General features: G+C 41.2%; 1 protein-coding gene across 1 annotated transcript in view; it reads left to right on the forward strand.

Moving 5' to 3' along the window:
- Positions 1 to 26,047, forward strand: part of LONRF3 (LON peptidase N-terminal domain and ring finger 3) — a 31,386-nt gene extending 5,339 nt beyond the window's left edge. Inside the window, exons 2-12 of the mRNA XM_072125106.1 lie at positions 7,302 to 7,420; positions 7,736 to 7,858; positions 10,586 to 10,735; positions 11,650 to 11,893; positions 15,332 to 15,422; positions 18,201 to 18,315; positions 19,080 to 19,201; positions 20,027 to 20,185; positions 23,360 to 23,522; positions 24,395 to 24,544; positions 25,600 to 26,047. Coding sequence (XP_071981207.1) covers positions 7,302 to 7,420; positions 7,736 to 7,858; positions 10,586 to 10,735; positions 11,650 to 11,893; positions 15,332 to 15,422; positions 18,201 to 18,315; positions 19,080 to 19,201; positions 20,027 to 20,185; positions 23,360 to 23,522; positions 24,395 to 24,544; positions 25,600 to 25,758 — 1,595 coding nt within the window. The 3' untranslated portion in view covers positions 25,759 to 26,047. The remainder of the gene's footprint in view (positions 1 to 7,301; positions 7,421 to 7,735; positions 7,859 to 10,585; positions 10,736 to 11,649; positions 11,894 to 15,331; positions 15,423 to 18,200; positions 18,316 to 19,079; positions 19,202 to 20,026; positions 20,186 to 23,359; positions 23,523 to 24,394; positions 24,545 to 25,599) is intronic.
- The last annotated feature ends 236 nt before the right edge of the window (positions 26,048 to 26,283 follow it).

The following is a 26,283-nucleotide window of genomic DNA, read 5'->3' on the forward strand; positions in this document are numbered from 1 at the left end:
AGGAGACAGGTAGCCAGTGCAGTGATTGGCACAAACTGGAGGCATCCGTGTAGCGTTTGGACTGAAAGACGAGCCTGGCTGCTCCATTAAGAATAGATTGAAGAGGAGAGAGTTTAGAGAGTGGAAGACCAATTAGTAGGGAGTTACAGTAGTCTAGTCGAAAGTGAATAAGTGCAACAATTAGCATTTTAGAAGTTTCAAATGTCAGAAACGGACGGATTCTGGAGATGTTTCTGAGATGCATACGGCAAGAGCGAGCAAGAGATTGAATATATGGTAAAAAGGAGAGGTCAGAGTCCAGCACAACCCCAAGACAGCGGGCCTGCTGCCTCGGTGCTATAGTGATCCCACAGACAGAGATGGAGAGGTCAGGGTTGGTTTGGTTAGTAGATGGTGGAAAGACAAGAAGTTCAGTCTTAGAAAGATTAAGTTTCAAGAAGAGAGAGGACATGATGTTAGAGACAGCAGAGAGACAGTCACTAGTGTTCTGGAGTAAGGCAGGAGTGATGTTACGTGCAGAAGTATATAGCTGGTTATCATCAGCATAAAGATGATACTGGAAACCAAATCTGCTGATGGTTTGTCCAATGGGGGCAGTATAGAGAGAGAAGAGAAGAGGACCTAGGACTGATCCCTGAGGAACCCCAACACTGAGAGGAAGATGAGAAGAGAAAGATCCAGAAAAGGAGACACTGAAAGTGCGGTCAGAGAGATAGGAAGAAAACCAAGAGAGTGCAGTGTCCTTTAGGCCAATGGACTGAAGCATCCTAAGGAGGAGCTGGTGGTCCACAGTATCGAACGCTGCCGATAGATCCAGGAGAATGAGGAGAGAATAGTCACCTTTGAATTTTGCAGTGAGGAGATCATTGGAGACTTTAGAAAGAGCAGTTTCAGTGGAATACATACAGCGGAAACCAGATTGTAGGGGGTCAAGGAGGGAGTTAGCTGAGAGATAGCGGGTTAGTCGAGAATAGACCAAGCGTTCCAGGAGTTTGGAGATGAAAGGGAGGTTAGAGACTGGTCTGTAGACAAATGACTGCAGCCTCACTCTTGCCTATGGGGTTTTCCAAAATTACCAGGATCTGGGAATATAAATCAGACAGGGGTGCATTAAGACTATCATGGGCCCTGGGCTGTAAGAATATCATAGCCCAGCGATGGCGAACCTTTTAGAGACTGAGTGCCCAAACTACAACAAAGACCTGCTTATTTATCGCAAAGTGCCAACACAGAAATTTAATTTGTGGTTTATACTCCCTTCTCTGTCACAGTTTTCATTGATACCAGCACCTGAGGACACCAATAAAGCAGAAAATAGTCCCAGGTAGAGCTGTCACTTTAATATAGCTCTGCGCACAGCAAGTCCTGGGCTGTCTGTGACTGCAGGAAGATACCTGGAGTCATCTCTGGTGATGGCCTGAGTGCCCACAGAAAGGGCTCCGAGTGCCACCTCCGGCACCAGTGCCATAGGTTAGCCATCACTGTCATAGCCCCTTAAGTCTGGAATCACATCCTGTATTTACAGTTTCAGGTCCTTTGGAGGACCTTCAAAGGTCCTGAAGTGGCTCTTGTGTTCATGTGTATTGAAAATAGGTACAGATGTACGAGGATTTCATGGGTGAAGGTCCTTGGGTGGGTGGTTTGGGTGACCATGGGCCTTTTAGAAGCCATGAGCCCCAGGCTACCGCCTGTATTATAATCCACAACTGAAATGAGAATCTGGTTTTAAAATTATCAATTAATACATCAGATCCTCTTAAATTATGACAAAGCTAAAACTTAACTTAAAATATTTTACTTTAATGGGTGCTCTGAAATATTTCCTCCATCAAAGGGCTCGAGATATTTTCTACATGGGTGATCTAAGGTTAATGTAAAAGCATCGCAGCGGGTGAGATGTATGGGGGCGAGCATAATATGGACCCTAAGAAGTGAATATATTATGGCCTAATGCTGAGATCTGAGTTCAGCATTTTACAAAGATCTCTATTCCTGCTGCTAGGAGGATATCGATCTCCCCACAGATTTTTACACCGTTAATTACTTGTCTTTATAAATGAAGGAACTTAAGTAATGGATAAGAAATATGGAAATACAAATCTTAACCCCTAATATCCCTGTAATCACTTAGCTATAATTGCATTACATATTGTTTTGGTTTTAGTTCCTTTGCAATGAATGAAAATAGTTACAGCATCATAAGGGAACCACTGGATGTTTCATCCATTAAAATCTGGACGCCATGGAAACACGCTTTGTTGACATCTGCGGGTGTAAAGCGGCACTTTACAAACAGCTATTTTAGAGCTTTAGCATAGAAGTGACGAATTTTAACACAGTAAGTGACAAAACAGCAACACTAGCTAACAGAATGAGGATGACATAGCGAGTATAAATAGTCTGGCCTCTCCTAACTGCTGTGTAAGATGCTCCTGTCTGTTGGTATTATAAGTCAATATTATATTAATATTAAATGAAGTGCCCCTCCACCACCTTAAAGGGAGTCTACAAGTAGCTTTGACCATTGTTAGGTATTGGCCCTGGTGATCTGTGTTACTAGTCTTAGCTGGACTTTGAGAACTGGGCGAGTCTCCTCACACTGCCGGCTATTTTGATTTCTTCATTCAGACTGTTTTACAACCTCTCCCTTCTGCTGTAATACCTAACCAGAAGCATCTTAACTGAACACAGCACTTAGCTGATCTCACCAAGTCCTGCTCCAATCCTGGAATATGAATCCATTTTCACAGTCCTGCTGTTACATGTATTTATGGTTACACAGATCTCCAGGACCAGAACACTGTCTGCAGCTTTGGAGGGTCAAAACTGCTGGTAGACTTCAAACTTCCAGTAATTTTAGGGGTGCTTTTTCAAATTTGTATTTTAATTTTAAAGAATTGGAGCAAAATTTGATTCTTTGGGGTAGATTTATGGAGGTATTTATTCCAGTTTTTCTGCACAGAAATTACACCACCTGCATGTCAAATGGCCGTTAAGGGGTGTGAAAGGTGGATGCTCCGGGAGGCGGAGTGGGGCAGCACTGGGTGTTCCTGCTATAGCTATAGCTTGCACCTGCTAATTGCCTGACAGCCCAGTGACATGGGGCATTTTTAGTACTAGCCTCCTTATATAAAGAAGAAACACATAATGGACCTCTAAGACACCTGGGACCTCCTCCTCTGCATCATTTAAGGTTAAGCTCCTCCCATTAGAACTCAAAATGGTATAGCAATATTCTGTGTAAAAAGAATATAGAATACAGAACAGAAAATAACATTAATGAATTTGATTTCATTCTCTGCAAAATTCCAAGCTGACTTGTTCCATCCCAGAAACTCTAGTTGCTATGGCAGCACAATTGTTGATATTTTTGGTTGGCACTGAAATAAAAAACAGCTATTTTTAGAGTCCAGGGTGAAGGTTAGATCTATGTAGCTCATAGTTTATCTACTACACAAACAAAAACAAACTGTACAAATTAGAAAATGCAGTAATTTTTTTTTTTTAGCATTCAAAGATTTATTAAAGAATGAGAACAGAGTATGCATGATATAAAAGCAGTGTCAATAGAACAAGAAGGTACAACACATGGAAGTATAAAGAGCTGTCATGTATAATATGCATATACAAGTTACAAATACTTAAATAATAAAGGCGTGTCTGATTATCGCCGATAAAAAAGGTTAACCTTTTATACTTGCAAAAGGTAGTGAGGTGGACAAGGTGTTAATTATACCCATAGAAAGAAACAAAAGGGATGAATAGGGTGAGCAGAAGGTGACAGGGTAAATGGGCATTTGTCAGAATTGAGGGTGCAAGAGTTCCTAAAACCAAGCAGTAACAGTGGGTGCATCTGTAGTCTTCCATAGCCCAGGAATGACAGTGCGACCGCTATAGGTATAAAGCCGATCAAAGAATGAATAGGTAATGGGAGCATTGAGAGTGGCAACACGTGAGGTTAAAGATCAATGTGATCAATGTGAGAGCAACCCGGGGGAAAATCTGGGTTTTCAATGAGGGGAGTCAGCCGCCCGTCACAGGCGAATAGTGGTAGAGGACCTTAGAGGTGCCTATAGACAAGCATGTTGCATCCAGCTTTCAGGGGCAGTCTATCAATGTTATGGTGTAGCTTGACATAAGATGGAGGCCAGGGCATAGGGACTCATAGCTTCCCTTTGTTATTATGGAACCATGCAAGCACCCTGGCTAGTACAGATGCCATATAGCATCCCTTAAAGTCTGGGAGGCCTAGTCCACCTTGGGTCTATCTCCTGATCACGGTTGATCTAGCTACCCTTGGGGGGCCCTCAGACCAAGGACCTAGTAATCTGCCACAGTAATCTGTGTGAAAAATGTCTTGGGAAGAAGAATTGGGATAGTCAGAAACTATTTTGCAGGTCCAGTACAAATGAGGCATCTAAAAAGTAACCAAATGTTTGCAGTCTCTACATCAGCGTAGGCAGAGAGGTATAGCAGAACATCGTCAGCAAAAGCAGAGCATTTGTCAAAAAGCTGTACTTTTTACATAAAAGTGAAAACAAGTTGAAGTTTGGTAACCAGGAGTATGCTAATTCAAATGGGGTAATATATGTAGCGTCAAATATTCACCCACACATTCACCTTCCATTCAGACTATCCTATTTAGATTGTTGATTGTACATTTAGATAAAGGTGTAACAGTGTGTTCTTTCTGTGTCCTGATATCCTCACAGAACGTTCACCTTATGTGCCTAGTGGCAATACATGAATCCACCTGTAGTTCGATGATTCTCATTGGCTGGACTGTATGATGGCAGGCATATGATACAAGAACATTTCCAGGGTTGTAAACATTAGATTTCATAAATAAGATGATAAAGGGACTAAAAATAATTGCATTAAATAAGTTTATAGGAAACCCTGAGCTGTATTAATATTGTGTACAAGTCTAATTTTTCATGGGTCCCATTCACATAAACTTATTGTGGCATATTTATCAGGACTGACATGGCGCAGAGGCCCGAAATAATCGCAAATGCTATCATATTGCTAGAACTTGTGACTATTTGCCCGAATCTGTCACCTTCACACCAGTGGGGCGTGAAGGGGGGGGGGAGGGGGCGCGGCCAGTCAGGAGTGGCCTGGTACGGGGCGTTACATGTGAAAAATCGAGAGGCGGAAGCCTTTTGATGTATCCTACTGCAAATATAGCACCGGCGTATCATAAATGTCCCCAATTAGGGCTGTGATCGGCCTGCATGATCGAGGCCCCCCTAGAGGTCTATTAAACCCGGTAATGGTGCGATAAGCACACTGGCCCAGATATATGAAAACTAGTGCAATCTGCCTCTCTGATGTCCAGTTTGCGACACATAATTTCATAGTCTTGTACACTCTTAATTAATCTGCTCTGTTTTCATGTGCACACAGTTGCACATTTTTTTTTCTTGCTGCACTTTCAATCTACACAGTGCGGCATAACTTTGTTGAATTCTACATTGAATTTGTCTCAATAAGTTTTGTCTGAATAAGCACTACCACGCCCCTTTAGGTGCACAGATTTCGAAAGCGTCGGGCAACCAGGACATAATTGTGGCACAAACACATAATAAATACATGTGCAAGCTCCAAAGACACCTTTTTCATGCAAACTTAGACAAAAAACTGGCACTAACACAATAATATATCTGGGTCACCGTGTCTTACCACACTGTGATTGAGCCGGTCAGCCGAGCCCTATCTTTGGCCTGATTTGCAGTGTGACCATTAAGTTTCCTATGGAGAGTGGAGGGGTTTAGCACGCTCACCCCCTCCCCCTTCTCCACCCACCAGTATGCTTTGCCTGGGTTCCTGCTAAGTGCATGAGGCTCGTTTGACATTTACTGACTTCATAAAGTACCAGAACTAGCACTTACGCGTGAAGATTTCAAGGCTGGAGGTCCCTCACCTAATCTCTTCTGGACAGTACCAAACTTGGTGAGCACCAATATTATAATAAACAACTGCATTCATGCAGCTGGGGTGTAGGCACAAATCTTTTTACCTCTCCTGCATCTTTGAGTTTCCCAGTTGGAAAGGCATCAAGGATTCTAGTGACTTGAGTCCACTGGGGCCCCAACCACATGTGCATTACCCAATACTATACAGTGCCTTGCGAAAGTATTCGGCCCCCTTGAACTTTTCTACCTTTTGCCACATTTTTGGTTTCAAACATAAAGATATAAAATTGTAATTTTTTGGTAAAGAATCAACAACAAGTGGGACACAATTGTGAAGTGGAACAAAATATATTGGATATTTTAAACTTTTGTAAAAAATAATAAACTAAAAAGTGGAATTTGCAATATTATTCGGCCCCTTTACTTTCAGTGCAGCAAACTCACTCCAGAAGTTCAGTCTCTGATCTCTGAATGTTGTCCTAAATGCCTGATGATAACAAATATAATCCCCCTGTGTGTAATCAAGTCTCCATATAGATCCCCCTGCTCTGTGATAGTCTCAGTCTCTGTGATAATGAAGCTTATTCTTATGTATATGTGGGAGTTCTCATCTATCTCAAGTAGAAAAGGAAATGAGATGACTTATATATTTTAGTAGTTGAGAGACACATTTCTTATGGAATAGATAATATAAAGACCTACTTAATTTTATAAATTGTTATGGGCCTTTCTTCCCAAGTGACTACTCTGCTGCAACATACACTGTAATGGAAAATGATAATTAGAACTTAATGAGCTTCCTTCCCATTAACATCATTACTGACCTAACAACACTGATGTACTTGGGTATGTATATGAAATCTTCTGACCACCTGAGGGCACTTATTCTGGTTAACAGATTATTAAAATGAGCTAGAGAATTCCCAGCAATTAAACCATGATGGCTTCCATTTATATATTTTCTGAGTAATAAGTCTTCTGCTGCGTCTTCAACAGTAGCTGAAAATTTGCTGAACTGGTTTCCAAAAACACTTATTCCTATGTGTGACTGCTGCTTAACTCGAGAGAGTAATGGAGAGCCCTGAAGCGGGTGTGAACTGGTCCTTAGTTGTTGTCTTATTAATTCAGTATAGGCACCTAATATCTCAGACCCTATACAAATCGGCATAGAGAGCACAGAGACGGAAGCTATACGTTTGGCCATGGCTCTCATTCACTTCAATGAAGGATAGCCTCTTATTATACGTTCCTGGACAACCCCTTTAAAACATGTCCAATAAAAGCAGCAGAAAAATATATAAAAGTGTGTTTTATATATAGTATATATGTTTGATAATACAGAATGCCTAATAACAGTCTCGTGTCTATTAACTTGTGTTACAGTTTCACTTGACCATTTACTGTATAGCAACCGTTCTAAGGTTCACCTCAGTCTAAAGTCGTATGAAATGGCACTGGGCGATGCTGAAATCGCATGCAGGCTGCAGCCACACTGGTTACAAGTAAGTATTCAAGTCATATTATCACATAATAAGGATATTTTGTGCCATTTTATTAATGTGTGTGTGAAATACCCTCCTAAACAGCATATATTTGCACTTGTATAAAAATCCCACTGCAAAACTAAGAAAAATGTATAAAACGAATCGGACGCCTTGTAATATTCAGGCTGTAAAATAAACAGTGTGAATATTGGCTAGAATGATATATCTATGGATCTATCTATGAATATATCCGTATGCCTGTGAGTGTAGTTGCATTTTATCACATACACCTACTGAAATGTAATCCATCCATCTTTTTCTATCTGTCTATAGGGGCATCTGAGGAAAGCACAAGCACTAGTCAACCTGGGAAAAACGGAAGATGCTTTAAAAGAATTTCTTTACGTTCTCGTACTTGAATCTGGGGATAAGATGGCAAAATTAGAAGCTCAGAAGGTAACAGTAATAATCCAGTGATACCCATACTTGATAAAGATGAAGGAGGAAATAGCTCCTGCACATTGGGGCACATTTACTTACCCAGTCCTGCGGAGTTCACGAAAGTGCATTGTCCGACTATCATGCACTGTGCCGCCATTCACTAAATTCGTGCGCCTGATATGTGTCCCTTACCCGCTCCAGTCTGATGGAGTTCACCTTCTTCTTCCTGGTGCGTGTAAGTGCTTTATCTTGCGACACAATTTGAAAATTAAATCCTGAGCTCAATCCGAATCAGTCGGCACCGACGGCAGCCCACCCCCCCCCCCCCCGATTTGTGACGCATGAAAGCCAGCACAGCCGTGCAACAATCCGTCCTGTGCAACGCAATCCCTGCTAAATACCTGTCACAGCGGCGCAAATCCCGAAGATGCAGGGAAAACGACTAAAGTGCGTCCGCGGACCCTTAGTAAATATGCCCCATTGTATACACAGCTATGACCAAGATTACATTTTCTGGTCATTATATAATGGTCATAGACTCTGACTTTTAGCGCTTTCCCTCTGCCGTCCCAGGTAGTATGTAGAGACTAGCTGAACATGATATATAGCACATCATTTTATTTCTTCTATAGAAATCCCAGTCTACTCTATAACTCTCTGCTCCACTCAGAAGCTACTGCAGTAGCCCTATATGTACTTTTAGCTGCTGCATTTTGTCCGTACACATGTCCCTGCTTCTCTCTCAATTGGGTACATTTTAGAGTAGTGCAAACTGCACGAAAAGAGGGTTTGCCTGTAAATAGTGCAGGATCCTGCCTGCTGGCTTAAAAATATACAGTACATATATTACATTCCTTTATACAAAAACATACAGTTCAGCACTCATACATACACATTTATACACTGTTACACACATATAGGGCATATACACATCACATACATACCTCCCAACATTTGTGAAAAGGAAAGAGGGACAAAATGGCGGCACACGTAGCGTGCCGCGGCGATCCCCCTAAGCCACACCCCCAATCACTCCCTGGCCACGCCCCAAATTTTAGCCATATTAAAATAATAAAAATCATCTCAATAAAAAAAAAAAAAAGTATCCTCATTGGGATTTGAACCCAGAACCTGCAGTGTCCATGTACAATAATAACACAGCGCCTCAACCAACTGAGCTATAACCTCTGTGATTAACAAGGTAGAGAATTTTGGTAACTAAGAACTATGACTATATACTGCCTTGGTATATAGGGAGGGATCTTCTCAGATTATTGTAATTATTGAGACTATTATTATTATTATGGAGATTATTATTATTATTATTATTATTATTATTATTATTATTATTATTATTATTATTATTATTATTATTATTATTGAGATGATTATTATTATTTTTACCATTATTAATAATCATCTCCATAATAATAAAAATAATAAAATGTATAATAATAATAATAATAATAATAATAATAATAATAATAATAATAATAGTCTCAATAATTACAATAATAATCTCTGAGAAGATCCCTCTCTATATATCAGTGCATTAGTCTGTGTCACAATGTAACACTGGCTGATAACATGTCTTAGTTACCAGAAATCCTCAGCTCTGTATCACTGGGCTTATAGCTCAGTTAGTTAAGCTCCTGTCTATGGTGCAGTGGGTCCCAGGTTCGAATCTCAGCCTGGGCAAAACTTTATTTAATTTAATTATATAAAGAGCTTGTGTCTGGGGAAGCCCTGGAGACCATATATGGACAGATAGAGATCTGAGCTGATGACGTGGTCCCTGCTCTCTCCGCTAAGCCGACACTTCTCTGAAAAGGATTCCCTGCCCGATGTCTGCTCTGGGGAACCCTAGGAGATGCAGTGACCATATATGGACAGATACTGATCTGAGCTGATGATGTGGTCCCTGCTCTCTCCGCTAAGCCGACACTTCTCTGAAAAGGATTCCCTCCCGATGTCTGTAGAAGCCATTCTGTACTGTGAGTTCAGACTTTCAAAGTATTTACTATGCGGACACAGCGCCGGGACACAGCGGGACCTGGGGGGAGAATCCGTGACAATATCATAGCTGCCCGTGACGCGGGGCAGAGGTAAGAAAAACGGGAAAGTCCCGTCAAAATCGGGACGGTTGGGAGCTATGCACATATACACACATACAGACATACAGCTTACATACACACATAATGTACTGTATTTATACACACCATACACCATATACACACACAGCATATACACATCACAGATACACACACATAAACATTATATATACCACAATGTGCAGCATAATATGTATATAATGGTTCACATTCTTCATTCTTTAGTGTCAGGTCGGATGAAGGCGCCCCCTAATTTTTGCTACATGTTGCCTACTGCAGCTGTCCCACAAAGTGACGCGTGCGCCAAAAAAAGTGTCTCAGAAACCTCTTAAATACCTGTGAAAGCAGTTTGCACTAGAAAGAATGTACAAAGTCAGCCATTATGTATTTGGAAGGTCTCCCTAATAAATAACACAATCCTGACTGTCTGATCCTCATGGGTTTACACATAGAGATTACAGCTACAGGCTGACATTCCCAGTCAGATTCTGGCCATAATCACTACATATACCGCAGATTACCTCTAGCCAAATTTCCAATGACTGCTGTAGCAGAATAGCCATGATCATATTTTAATATGTCCTGCCGCACCAGTATTTTTGTAAGTTTTATTATCATATTATACCTACAGCTGTTGCTTAACATGTTAAATCCTGGACACAGTCAGGGAGACTTACCCGATATACTACAAATGATGCCACATCCATCAAGGATAAAGGGAAGTCTTGTGAATTCATTTAACACCTCAACCCATGGTAGTAACACACAGAGATTATATAGGGTAAGTAACATTATTATTGTAGTAAATAATAAAAATGTTTGATGGATTTTTGTAGTTATGTTACATATTCTAATTAACGTTGGTTTACTGTATATAGAACTACTATTTATCTCCATTAATAGGATATTACAGGTAAAACGTCTATAAGGATCTGTTATCCTGTTTAATGTTTTAATTTCTCTACTGCACCCAGTTTTCTTCTTTCTTTCTTTCTTGTATGTTTTCTATTAATAGCCAGTGAGATCACTGGTCTATCCCAGGGGATTGATGTCATTGGAATATTCACAGTCAGATCATCAACAACAGACATTATAGGGAGATGAGCTCATTGAGCTGGGGGAGCAGTGATCTCCCCACCTCTGTCATTATGTAAGAGTCACAGCGTGACTGCTGCTTACTGGGCTGAGATCCTGTCCGTACAGCCTGGCAGGACCGCTCAATACAGGCAGTGTAAGGATTGAAGGATAGATCTTCTAAAAGTACAGGCAATGGTTCTAGACCATATCCAATTCATTGTGTTACAATATATGCAGCACAAATTAATACAGGAAATTACTGTCTATATAGACCCCATAAAGAAGAGAATATATGTTAATGCACCCACCCCCCTGAACTGCCAGAAAACATCTACTGCCCCAGGAAAACCCATCAAGAGATCATATGAAATCTACAATAAATCCAAGACTTGTATAAAGCAACAAACAAGCTCCAAGGAGAAACATTTATCTCTTTTTGTTTTTGCTTGATGTATCTTAGTGGTCGATATATAAGTCTTTTAGGGGTTTTTTTTGCAACCCTTTAACTATTGCCTACACCTGCTCTAAACTGGAGTTTGCCTGTGCAGGGGGCACCAGATTCAAAGCCCTTAGTAAATGTGCCCCAATGTTCTTATAAATCCAATCTGTCTCTTCCAGGTGAATTTAGATTATAAAAAATCTGTAATGTTTCCGGAAGATGTTGGCCCAGCTGGATACAAAACTTCATGGAAGTTAATGCAGACTTCAGAAGATAAAACTGAGACGAAGAACCTAAAACCTTTATCAGCAGACAAGTCCTTAAAACTACCTCTCACATGCAACACGTTAAAAAGGAAGTTATCTTCAGAGGATGCAAGCGAGGGTAGAATGATGGAAGGGCCCTGCAAGCTCCTGAAGAGAGGTGAGGCCTCCATGTTACTTAGGCTCACACGGCCAGCTGGACACTAATGGGTCAGAGTGTCCCTTTGGAGAAACTGGTACCTGTTTTTATATATATGGATACACTTCACAGTATCATAGAGTGAATACAAGGTGTCACCGAAAAAGATTCTGTGACCAGGCAATGACCGTGTTTGGGCCTGGGAAAAGACAGAATACCTCTACCCTGACCACACACCTAACTAAATAAAACACTGAGACATTTTGTTTATTAAATCTTGAAATACGATCTGTAAAATATAGAAAAATGTATTAAAAACATGAAATATAAACATAACAGTATAAGTTCTGATAGCGGAGCCCTTTGCAAAAACCCAGAATGGTGGCATGTTTTGAACTCCTAGCTAAATGGTGAAAGAGGATGTGGTTCTAGACCAGGGGTCTCAAACTCGCGGCCCGCGGGACAATATTTTGTGGCCCCCACCTGGTCGCGCTGCATGGAGAGGGCTCAGCCGGTAAGTCTTTGCTGCATATTGCAGCAAAGGCTTACCGGCAGTGGCGTACCGATCGCGGTCGCAGGGGTCGCGACTGAGACCGGGCCCATGGTCAGTCAGAGGCCCGCACCTGACCCCTGCGCTGCGCTGATAACTCGGCGCAGCCCAGCGGGCAGATGTTTTAAATTGTGACAGCCGCGGGCCTTCCCGTTACAGCGCACGGACTGTTCTGTATCTGGTCCGTGCGCTGGATCAGGGAGGGCCCGGAGCTGTCCCAATTCAAAATAAGAACGGGCCCCCGATCCGCCCACCGTCCCACCCACCTCAGCGGCCGTTCCCACCCATCGCATCCATATACGCCGACACGTCTGCCTGCGCCGGGTCTGCTGAGGTCCATGACCCGGCACCTGACCTGGCAGACGCGTCATCAGCCGTCGCCTGCGCCGATCTGCAGAAGAGAGAGCGCGAAGAGGAGCGGGATAACTAGGTAAGAGTCTTATTTTTTATCTTGCTTAAGTATATGGGGCCCTGTTTCTATTTGGGGGGGCATAGGTGAAAGTTAGGAAATTTGGGGGGATATTACCTATGGGGGACATTAATCACGGCTACTGCTGGGGGGATATTAATTATGGCTACTGGAGGGGGGGGGGCATTAATCATGGCTACTGCTGGGGGGGACATTAATTATGGCTACTGGTGGAGGGGGGGACATTAATTATGGCTACTGCTGGGGGGAACATTAATTATGGCTACTGGTGGAGGGGGGGCATTGATTATGGCTACTGGAGGGGGGACATTAATTATAGCTACTGCTGGGGGGGACATTAATTATGGCTACTGGTGGGGGGGACATTAATTATGGCTACTGGTGGGGGGGACATTAATTATGGCTACTGCTGGAGGGGGGGACATTAATTATAGCTACTGGTGGGGGGGACATTAATTATGGCTACTGGTGGGGGGGACATTAATTATGGCTACTGCTGGAGGGGGGGACATTAATTATGGCTACTGGTGGGGGGGACATTAATTATGGTTACTGCTGGAGGGGGGGACATTAATTATGGCTACTGCTGGGGGGGACATTAATTATGGCTACTGCTGGAGGGGGGGACATTAATTATGGCTACTGCTGGGGGGGACATTAATTATAGCTACTGCTGGGGGGGACATTAATTATAGCTACTGCTGGGGAGGACATTAATTATGGCCACTGGTGAGGGGGGACATTAATTATAGCTACTGCTGGGGGGGACATTAATTATGGCTACTGGTGAGGGGGGACATTAATTATGGCTACTGCTGGGGTGGGCATTAATTATGGCTACTGGTGGAGGGGGGGACATTAATTATGGCTACTGCTGGGGGGAACATTAATTATGGCTACTGGTGGAGGGGGGGCATTGATTATGGCTACTGGAGGGGGGACATTAATTATAGCTACTGCTGGGGGGGACTTTAATTATGGCTACTGGTGGGGGGGACATTGATTATGGCTACTGGTGAGGGGGGACTTTAATTATGGCTACTGGTGAGGGGGGACTTTAATTATGGCTTCTGGTGAGGCGGGACATTGATTATGGCTTCTGGTGGTGGGGGGGGACATTGATTACTGCTAATGGTGGATGGTGTTCAATGTTTTTATGCATACTGGGGGGGGGCCCTGTTGGGAATTTTGCCCTGGGGCCCAGAGGACTCTAGTTACGCCACTGCTTACCGGTAACACCCGCGATCAGTGCTAGCACCGATCGCGGGTGCTTTCACAGCGATAGCTGCCGGCAAATAAAAAAAATTATTTTTGTACAGGAGTTTTTATGGAATGGAGTGTCCCTGACTGGGCTCAGTGCGGTAGGAGCTTGGGACCCCTCGGTACACAGGACGCGTTCATAGAGAAAACACGTCTCCCAGCTTGGGGCTTTCCTTGTGCTGGGAGACGCCGTGACATTTGAATCTGAATAATGATATTTTGTAAGCGCATTTTGTGTGGAAAACTTGATGCGGCCCAGCCTTACCCAGAATCTACCTCCAACGGCCCCCAGGTAAATTGAGTTTGAGACCCCTGTTCTAGACCAACCATTGGAGACAATTAACCAAAAATTCCTGCTTGGACATACCCAGGGAAAACCACCATACCTCGCTCTTTTAAAATCCACCACATTGGATTTTAGTGCTTATATTTCCAAACCACCAATTTTAATGTTCCATCTGACTGTGTCAAAAACCCACCACCTCACAGAGCAGGATCTAGCTGCTTAACCTACCCACCTTACATGAAGCTAAATGCTACTTGTATCCCTCCTCCCCAAAACACATGTGCCCTTATACAGAAAACAACTATGTGAGGGTTGGGCGGGACAAATTTTTTTCTGGCCAGAATGAGGCTCGCCCTTCCTGCCAGCCCTAAAATAAACAATAAACTCCACCCCCCATTTTAAAGCCGACTATTACCTAATCCGTTATCTCCATCCACTAATCATCTCCACCCAACCCATTCTGTAGCCCCTCCCAGACCAGCACGTCATGCCCGCTCTCCGCCCACCTGCAGTTGCTATGAGGCCCTCAGTGTCATGGGGCCCCGTCATTCGACCTGACACACTAAAAAATGAAGAATTTGCGCTGTTATATGCATACTTTACTGCATAATGCTGATTATGTGTGTATATTTGTGATGTGGATATGGTGTATAGTGTGTATATATGCTGTACATTTGTATATGGCATTGTGTGTGTTTGTATATGCTTTATATGTGTGTGCATGAATGTATCAATGTGTGTATGAGAGAAGAACTGTATGTGAATGTACATATATTAGTGTATAAATGTGTGTGATTGTAACTTGCATGTGTGAGTATAAAATATGTACATGTTTTAATTGGGAAGGGGGCCTGCCTCTCCTAGTTATGCTCCTGAATGGAGAATATGATGGAACATGACACTAAATTCCAGTCTTCATTTATTTCCTTGTAGAAGTTCCTGTATCTGCGAATGATGGAGATGAAAGCTCATCTGCCTCTTTATACATTGACCCATCAGATCTGGACTGTTCTCTCTGTATGAGGTAATGTTTCTATCTGCTAGGAGCGTCCCCAGTACTGCATCCTAGGAGAGATCATATTTAGAGATGAGCGAGCACTAAAATGCTCGGGTGCTCGTTATTCGAGACGAACTTTTCCAGATGCTCGAGTGCTCGTCTCGAATAACGAGCCCCATTGAAGTCAATGGGAGACTCGAGCATTTTTCAAAGGGACCATGGTTCGGGAATAAAATGTGTTATTTAATTGAAAAAGAATGTCTTCTGATAAGTTATCAGATGTATGCAAACATCTGCAATCTATTCTTCACTGTTCCGCGCGTATATTATCTCCCGACAAGTTATCAGATGTGAAGAACAGTGAAGAATAGAATAAAAACAGTGAACACAGGATCATTTAAGTGAAAAACACAGTGAAGAACACAGTGAAGAATAGATTACAGATGTTCGGCACATCTGCTTACTTGTCGGGAGAGGAGATACGCTGTCCCGGGATCCGCTCCTCTTCTTCCACTGAAGTCTCCCCGATGTCTCCCTGCTGCCCGATGTCTCCCTGGTGCCCGATGTCTGCCTGCTGCCCGATGTCTCCCTGGTGCCCGATGTCTCCCTGCTGCGCGCGATGTCTCCCTGCTGCGCGCGATGTCTCCCTGCTGCGCGCGATGTCTCCCTGCTGCGCCCGATGTGTCTCTGCTGCGCCAGATGTGTCTCTGCCGCGCCAGATGTGTCTCTGCTGCGCCAGATGTGTCTCTGCTGCGCCAGATGTCTCCCTGCTGTGCGATGTCTCCCTGCTGCCGTTCCGCGTGTATCTTCCGACAAGTAAGCAGATGTGCAGAACATCTGTAATCTATTCTTCACTGTGTTCTTCACTTAAATGATCCTGTGTTCACTGTTTTTATTCTATTCTTCATTGTTCTTCACTGTGTTTGTTTAATTAAATGCTCGATCTCGAGCAGGGGAAATACTCGTCCGAGCAACGAGCCGTTTCGAGTACCTTAATACTCGAACGAGCATCAAGCTCGGACGAGTATACTCGCTCATCTCTAATCATATTGTATCCATACCTTGATCACAGAATCACATATTGTTATAGCAATAGCCCACACAGATAAATGCTGAGTATATATATATCTCACATTTTTCGTTCTAATTGGAACACGAGTCGTTCTCTAATACAGATCTTCAAATCACCTTCAAATCACAGCAATAGCTAAAGGGGTTTTATTACAGATGACCTATCCGTAATATTCACTTGAATGGGAGCTGCCACATTCTTCTGGTTCTATTCACTGTGTCCTTCTTGTGCCATCAGCTACTGATCGCTAAGGGTGCTGGGTATTAGACTTAAAGAGGACCTTTCACTGCCGAGACATCAGTCCCAGTATTTGACCATTGTAATCCTCTCAACTGTAAGAGAGGAGGAGCTGGAGCAGAGGAGGAGTTATAATAATATTCTCAGTTTAAGAGAAGATTAGCATAACATACGCCCACTCCTCTGCTCCAGCACCTTCTCTTTGACATTGGAGAGGATTACATGGTCAGCAACAGTAGTGGCTAGAAAGAAGTGCCCAGAATGGTATGCTACTCTCCATATAAGTGAGGTGGTGAAAGGTCCTCTTTAAAGATAGGTCATCCATAACTACAAACCTAAAACATTTTAAAAGACAATGGGGGTGATGTATCATTGTTTTTCTTACCCCTAATATGTTGATATGATATTGTCACATCTGACAGCAGTGGAGCTCCAAAGACAGTCATAGAACTGTCGTAAGGAGTTGGGCTAGTGATAAATTACCCCCAATATGTTTGCTTCCTAATATCTTGATTAAAACGTATCAGAAAGACATTCAATTTAGGAATGATTCCATCTATAGATACTGTTACCTGTGATATAGATCTTAACATGTACTGTAGGAATCAATATGAGACATGCTGCCCATATTGTAAGGAAAAAACGGTGCTTATGCTTATCAATGATTATACAGGATTAGATCATAACAGCACTGCATCTATACTCTGGTCACAATTGGTATTGCAACACAACTCCATTCGTTACAATTACCTGCAATATTAGAATTAGAGCAGTCATGTTTTTCTACTCTGCTCCAAACCCTTTAATATTACAGTCATATAAAAGAGATAATCAGTGTAAATATGTGCCAGTCACATAGGAGACTGATGGCAGACATCTCACTGGCTGGTGAGTGCTGGTAAGATATTTGCCTGTGTATGTGCATAAATACTGTAAGATAAAGCCATAGAAAGAAAATGAATCATACTTGTGTTTCTATGTACATTCTGCATATTTTGGTCTCGTAATAGCTCGACTACAAGTATGAGGCAAATGCTTCATAGAAAATCTAGTCCATTATGAGGTTAGAGACATGGACTCTGCCTTATTCGCAGATGGGTTATGTAATCTTTCTCATCATAGGCTGTTGTAGGCTGATATTAAAAAGGGCAGACTGTGCCATACCCTGGATTAACCAATGACCCAGTGTCCAGTCTGCAAACCAAGCTGGAATTAACCCAGTTCTACTTTTCAGGCAACAAAAAAAACTTTCACATTCAGACCAAGAAAAGAGTTTAAAGGTAAAATGGTAACTGGTTCTGTCTGTGCTGTAGTTGTGGCTATAACTACCCCTAATACAACTTAGTATATAGTATATATGTGCCACAGTAAGGTTTTAGTTAGCCACAAGAGTGATCCATAGGACTCCATATACTGGATATACTGCAGTGATGACCCACATGTATCCTATTGTTGCAAGATAGTGTTGGTTTCTCTGTTTATTCTTTTGACTCCAGGTTGTTATATGAGCCAGTTACGACTCCCTGTGGACACACATATTGCCTAAAGTGTCTGGAGAGATGCCTTGACCACAACCCAAAGTGTCCATTGTGCAAAGAAGATCTGTCTGAGGTTTGTTTCTATGCTGGTTTAAAATACTTTAAATGATGTATCTTCTGTACTACTAGCTGTAGCCCCAGGCATTGCCCGGGATAGTAAATAACTGCTCTTAGCTATAAGAAAATAGAATGGGTTAGTAAAAATATTTTCTATCTATCTATTGCTTTGTCTTTGTCTGTCTCTGTCTGTTTCTCCCTGTCTGTCTTTCAGTCTGTCTATTTCTCTCTCTGTGTGCCTCCCTCCCTCCCTTTCTCTCTGTCTGCCTATCTCTCTGTCTCTCCCTTTTACTCTTTGTCTCCGTCTGTTTGCCTGTCTTGGTTTGTCTGCCTGTCTCACTCTCTCAGTCTGTCTTTTGTGTCCTTTTATATCTGTCTTTCTCTATCTGTATATATATTACCTCACACATAAGCATCTTATACTAATTGCCTATACTAACCAATCAAAGCTCAGAGCTCATATTAATGACCTGTGGCAAAATAGAAGCTGATCTGTGATTGGCTGGCAGCTGACAATTTCCCCTGTAGATGGGTCAATAAGTGTATTTTGGAAAGCACAGGGTGAAAATTTTAACTCAAAACTGGGTCTATGATGATCCATGAGTCATAAGGAGCCGCTGTGCAAAAAATGGTGATTATAAACGCGATGGTGCAGATTCCTTTAGAGGAAATACACACATACATACACTCAGCTTTATATATTAGATTACTATACACCAATATATCCATATGGACAGTTAGATACCTACTGCTAATATCAGGATATATTTCTGTCTTCAGTACCTGGCCATGAGGAAGTTTTGTAAAACAGACTTGATGGAAGATCTCATCGCCAAATACTTTCCTGAGGAACTCAAAGAGAGAAAAATGGTCTACGAAGAAGAAATGGCAGAACTTTCCAAGTAAAAAAAAAACTTAGTTTTATCAAGTTATAATCTGAAGTATAATTAGATCTCATTAAATGTGCATGCAAAAAATTTTAGCCTGTCAAGATGACATATGCCAGTATACTCTGCTTGTTCAGTGTCTGGAATAGATATACTGGTTTGGTTTTGATCCCACGTCATGTCAAAAGGCCTCTTGTAGGTCATTCTTGATGTCAAGGGAGCTGCCTTACAAGGTAGCTAAAAGAGGCGTGGTATTCCTTATGCCATCATGGAAAACTTTGCATATTTTCCCAGAATCCCCTTAGTGGAGCATCCATGGCTATAAGACTCCACATGCCTACATAGTGGCCTTAATTAGCATTTTCCGTAAGGAGAACTCTTACTTTACTACCCTAGTCACAAACCTCTCTGAGGAGACCCAATAAGGTCGAAACTGTGCTGTGTACAGTTGGGAGTCTGTTCCTTCTGGAGTAAATATACTGGTTTGGTTTTAATCCCGCATCATGTCATAAGACCTCTTGTAGGTCATGCTTGATGTCGAGGGAGCTGCCTTACAATGTAGCTAAAAGAGGTGTGATTTTCCCTATCTAATCCTGGAAAACTTTTCAGTGTCTGCACAGAGCTCAATTCAGTACAGGTATCATAGGAGTTAATTTTGAAAGTCTGCTAGAAACTCCAAATGAGAACAGAGATATTACTATTACGTGTAACAGAAATACAAATGTTATAGACATTCTTTGTCAATAAAGATCATTGTATAAGATCATCTTCTATTATGTGAATGAAAGCACCAAAACCATTTTTAGTAATTTTGCTTCATTTCTTTATATTCTCCTTAAGTTTGAACACAAATGTGCCCATCTTTGTGTGCACAATGGCCTACCCTACAGTACCCTGCCCACTACATATATTTGAACCCTGCTATCGCCTGATGATTCGAAGATGCATGGAAACCGGCACCAAGCAGTTTGGCATGTGTATTGGGGATCCTATTAAAGGGTAGGTAACTTTCTTTAAACATTCATGTAACATACATTGACTTTTTATTAGTTGTACTTGATATACCAGTTTTTAGTAGGCTACATGGTGAGTGTTATGCTTGTACATTTTAGTCTATGAAATTTTAACCCCTTCGCGTCTATGCCATTTTAGACCTTCAGGACCAGGCCTGATTTTTTAAATTTGCCCTGTGTCATTATAGGTGGTTATAACTTTGTGACGCTTTAACATATCCAGGGGATTTTGAGATTGTTTTACCGTCACACATTGTACTTCAAAGTAATAGAAAAATTTTGATGATATCTTTTGTGTTTAGTTATGAATAAAATTGAAATTTGGCTAAAATTTCTGAAAATTTTTCATTTTCAAAGTTCAAAATTTTCTGCTTTTCAGGCAGATAGTCATAGCACCCAAGTAACTTTATAACTAACATTTCCCGAATGTCTGCTTTATATTGGCGCAGGGTTTTATGCATCTTCTCTCTTTTCTAGGTTGTTAGGAGGTTCAGAATTTTGGGTGCAATTTTTCTCATTTTTATGAAAATCGCCAAAACCCTTATTTAGAGGCACATGCTCAGGTCTAAGTGACTTTGAGAGGCCTAAACAGCAGTAAAACCCCATGTATCACGCCATTTTAGAAACTACACCCCTCAATGTGTAAAAAATCAACTTTAAGAAGTATGTTAACCCTTTAGATGCTTCACAGTGGTTAAAACAAAATGGAGGTCTAATTTACAAGCTGTCATTTTTTTAGACAATATATTAATTTTGGCCAAAAATTAAACCGTCACAAAATGACAAAAAACTCCACAAAGTTTGATACCCAATTTCTCCCGAGTATAAGGATGCCTCATATGTGGTGGTGACTGCTGTACGGCCGCACGGCCGGGCATAGAAGGGAAGCTGCGCCATTCAGAACAGATCTGCAATGTCACATCTTACAGGCTATAAAATGTTTATTTTTTTTGTAATTTGGACATATGGGGGATTATTTTTTTTGTGGATGAAATCCACTTTTCAGGGACATCATTTACGGTGGGGCTCAATAGCCAATAATCAGATTTTATTAACTCTTTCTTGGTGGTGGTTAAAAAAATCAATTCTTGTTTATGGTTTTTAGCATTTTTTTCGCCGGACGTTCACCATACCATAAAAATAATGTGTTATATTTATTCTACGGGTCATCACGATTACAGCGATACCCCATTTATATGGCTTTTTTATGGTTAACTTGTTTTGCAGAATATAGAACTAATTTTGTGAGAAATTTGCTTGTTTTTGCTTGCCGTGTAACAATGGGCAGAACATTTATATTTTTTGGTTTACAGAGTTGGTTTATAGCTTATTTTTTGCGGGACAAGCTGTACTTATTCTTGGTATAATGTCGGGGTAAATTTTACTTTTTGATTACTTTTTATGCGCTTTTTATGAGGTCAGATGTGAAAATTTCATAATTTTTGCAAGTTTTTTTGTGTTTTTTTTTACGCCGTTCACCGTACGGGTTCAGTGACGATTTTATTCTATTGTACGGGTTGTAACGGACGTTGTGATGCCCAATATGTTGTGTTTTTTTTTGTGATTTTCACTTTTTTATGTTTTATTGTATTATTGCATGGGATGGGACTTCAAGGGACTTTTATTCTTTTTTAATAATTTTTTTTAATTGCACTTTTTTTTTTTAAACTTTTTTTTACTGTTTTATTTTGTCCCAGGGTGGGACATGAACAAGTGATCATTTGATCACTTGTTCATTGTAATATACTGCAATACTAATGTATTGCAGCATATTACATAGTCAGCCTATGCATTCTGCATAGGCTGATATCAGCACTGTTAGGATCGTGCTGTAAGCACGATCCTAACAGGCTTCTAGTGAAGGCAACCCTGGGGGCCTTATCGGGCTTCAGGGTTGCCATGGCAACGATCGGCACCTCCGTGCCATGCACGGAGGGTGCCGATCGTCGCGGCGATTCACTATAGACGCTGCGGTCACAATGACCGCGGCGTCTATAGGGTTAAACAGCCGGGATCGCGATAGTCGCGATCCTGGCTGTTACTGCGGGATCCCGGCTACCGCGTACCGCCGGGATCCCGCGGCGATCGCCCGGGCTCAGCTTCTGACCCCGGGTGATCGCCATGACGTGATACTACGTCAAGGTGCGGGAACGACCCGCATCCTATGACGTAGTATCACGTCAGGGTGCGGGAAGGGGTTTAATATCATTCATTTGTTAATCCAGTACTGGCTGTAGGTCAATAAAATATTAATGACACTATTATATATATATATGCTTGGTATGTATCTGCTCAGGTTTAAAGGAAATTAACCATTTGAGTTCATGCATAATGAACCAAACATACCTTGAGAATGCTGTAGTTACACAGATGCAGGCACATATCTTATTTAATCTCTGTGCTTAGTGGTTTTGCTGAAAAAACTATTTTAAAATTGTGATAATGTGGCTCTGTTGCATCTTTGCCTGGCTCAGGGCTTGTCCCCTTACATTAGTTATGCACTGAACCTAAGAATGATGTAATCACTGTGTTGTGCCTGACAGACAAAAGTAATCAATTGCTACACCATCCCCCAGCTGCTGTGTATGACTGATGCAGCTCAGGTTGATTAGTCCTGTCTGGACAGTTCAGAAAGCTCTATGTGATGTGTTGATCAACGGCAAGCTGAAGCAATTCAGCTTTCCAAGGCCCTGAATGTTATAATTGTTTTTGAGAGAGCTGAGCGACTTATAGCACAGAAGAGAGGTGGGTTGTTTCCTTCTGTGTCAGAGAGAAGCTTCTTTAAGACTTCATTCCCATACAGGCACAGTATGAACAGCTTTCTGATGTGAACTGTTTATATGAATGAGCTCAAAGAAAATCTACCATTAAAATCAAGCATGAAAAACCAGGGACACTTCATCATAGATCCAGACACCTTGACTGTGATAATCTTCTTACATTTGTTACCCATACCTTTTAAAATCAACTTTTATATTTATTCTAATGAGCCTGAAGGGCTACTGGGGGTGTTTCCAGAGCCTTTCAGTTCTGTAGCTTTACAGGCTGTTACAATGAGCAGCTTACAATGGCAGAAGGAAGGTAGATGGTTTTGACGGTAGATTTTCTTCCATTTTCCAGAGAATCGTCTCATTTCATCTGTTATTTTCCCTTATTATAGATTTGCAGATTATGGCTGTATGCTGGAGATCAGGAACGTAGAGTTCTTTGCCGATGGACGTTCTGTTGTAGATAGTATTGGGAAAAGGAGATTTAAAGTCATTCGACACAGTCAGCGGGATGGTTATAATACAGCTGATATAGAATATATTGAGGATGAAAAAGTAAGTACAGTGTGTGCCTGTGAAGAGAGCTTTGGTAGCTTGTACTTGAACCCTGTTATTGGTGGACCTTTACATTCTGTAGGTGTAAGATGGCTGGATAATATGCACAATCCTTAAAGTAATCAGTTTTTCATTCTTTTTCAAACTATAACTCACATCTTTCCTACTTCTTTTAAAAGCAATTTTCACATCCCTATAAGCAATCTTTTCTGGTGATGTTTGTAATAAAAATTATATTTGAAAAACAGTATGTGTTGAAAAAAACATAACTAGCCTTTCCATTACCCTCATTGTCTGCTCTTCCAACGTCTCAGTCGGAATCTCTTGTAACATAAAAAGAACTGATCCCCTGTGGAGTAGGGCCACTGATTGCTCATAGTGATGAACAAGGTCGGCTCCAGGTTTCAGTAGGCCCCTGGGGCGGTAGAGCCTCAGTGGGCCCCTTTGCAATGAACTCACTTGATGCCATTAAAATTTAGAAACTAAAACAGTCTCCTGTTCCCTAAAATATTCCCTAGTTTATGATACCAAATAGCCCCTTATGGTTATTTTATCAGCCCTATGTGTTCCCTCCAGCAGCTCTGAGCGCCGACACTTGCCCGGGTATGGCCAGTGCTGGTGCCAGCCCTGGTGAGAACCCAACACACCTTCCCCCCCGTCTGAAATGTGGGTTCTGAAAAATGGAATACTCAACAGTGTGAAAAGAAGATAATGATAACAATATAACTCTTGTATGGAAAGTTTATCGAAACGACCGTGACCATTTATGCTATAGGCTACGTTTTAAAAGAAATCTTTGAAACATGATTTTGTTTAAAGTGGTGCTACATATGCTGTATGGTTAGTAAACTTTTGTACTCCTTGTTTTTTAGGTACAGGGAGAACATTATGCAGAATTGCTTGTGCTGCATGATGCTGTGTATGATCAAGCTTACACCTGGTTTACTACACTGAAACCAGCACTTAAAAGTCGAATTTTAAGTCATTTTGGACCTATGCCGACTAAAGACACTGATTTACAGGTAAATAGGAGGAGGATACTTTATCGGTTTATTGTCATTTCTGATTGGAGAGGTGAAAAATGTAACCTATCTGCAACAGTATCGCTACACAAGAAGTGTAAAATATTCCACATATACCGCTGTAGCCAGAGATCCTGGTATAAAGGAAATCTACCATCAAAATTAATCATGGGACACTTACTCATAGATCCAGGCATCGTGACTGCGGTAATCTTCTTATATGTTTTATCCAAGGACCCTTCCTTCTACAATCAATTTTTAAAATTATGATAATGAGCCAATGGGCTCAGTGGGGCTATTACCAGAGCCAGGCTGTTATAGTGTGCAGGAGCACTTCCCCCAACCCCTCCCACTGTGTACAATTACAGTAGACAGAGGGAGAGGAAATTGCGTAGGGAACAGTGGCTAAAGTGGATAATTAGTATAGTTTTAAAAGTTGATTTTAGGAGGAAGAAGGCCATGGATAACAAAGATAAACAGATTACCATAGTCACGGTGCATGGGTCTACCCCATAGGATACGTTTTTGGCTTATCAGACTTGATTTTGATGGTAGATTTCCTTTAAGCATTCAGTTGTGACTTTGATTAAATGGGATATTTTCTCTTTCATAGGTTGGGCCATGGAGCTTTATTGTACTCAGAGGTACAGAGTTAGCAAGATCACATAATACAAGTTGTCTTTTACTAAACTCTCTGGTTGTTACTAAATAGTTACAAACAAAGAAAGAGAGCGAGAAAAGCTTCATGCACCTCACCTTTTTTTCAAGTTGTTATTAAGGAATAACATAGGATGATCCAGGGACTTTAATAAAACTTCTTCAATCTTCATTATTTCATTAGATTTTAATATGAAATAATAAAGATTGAAAAAGTCTTCTCCCAGTGCCCAGATCCTAAATAGTTACACATTTACCTTCCTATAACTATTAGTGGTGTAAGCAATAACTACTTTTTACTACTTTATAAACTGGTCGCTAAATGTTTATCATTCATAATTTATTAATATGTAAGATAAGAATTCATGTATGTTAATAGAAGGCATTGTCTTTTCCAGGTAAACCCCAATGGTCCTGCCTGGTGCTGGTGGATTCTTGCAGTTCTTCCTCTTGAGAGCAGGGCGCAGCTTCCTTTCCTCGCTATGACATCACTAAAGGACCGCTTAACCAGCATCCGGCGTGTCCTACTTTTTATGTGTCGTACACGAACACGATAATTCCATTCTACAGTACTTAAAACATTCCATCAAGTACAACTTATTGTATGTCACGTTACAGATTTCAAGGCCTTCAGACCTTCAAAAAGAACTTATTTGCAAATTTTGTCCATCTGATGAATGAAAACGATGCAAATCCTGGACGCCTTTTATATGAAATGCAGTAGACAGATATTTTCTTTGGAACTCCAAATTTTGATAAAGTTTTGTTATACAAAATCTGAGTTTTTACAGAGCTGTACAGATTTGTGTTCATCATTATGCCTAATAATTTATTTTTTCATTACCATTTTCCTGCTTGATGTGCTTAATTCACAGTGAAACAAAAAATTGAAAAAAAATGTTATTGATTGCTCGATTTATTTCCTGCTATCGGAAATTTCAAAGAAAACAAAAAAAACCCCAAACAAGCCCACACTTCTGTGTGTTTGAAGATATTCACTTTGTACCGAATGTCTGAAAATAGTCAATGGTGCTGTCTGAATATTTGCACTACAATTACTTTTACCAGAAAAAGTTTTTTTT

This window comes from Engystomops pustulosus, chromosome 9, assembly GCF_040894005.1.
Source record: "Engystomops pustulosus chromosome 9, aEngPut4.maternal, whole genome shotgun sequence".
NCBI lineage: Eukaryota > Metazoa > Chordata > Amphibia > Anura > Leptodactylidae > Engystomops > Engystomops pustulosus.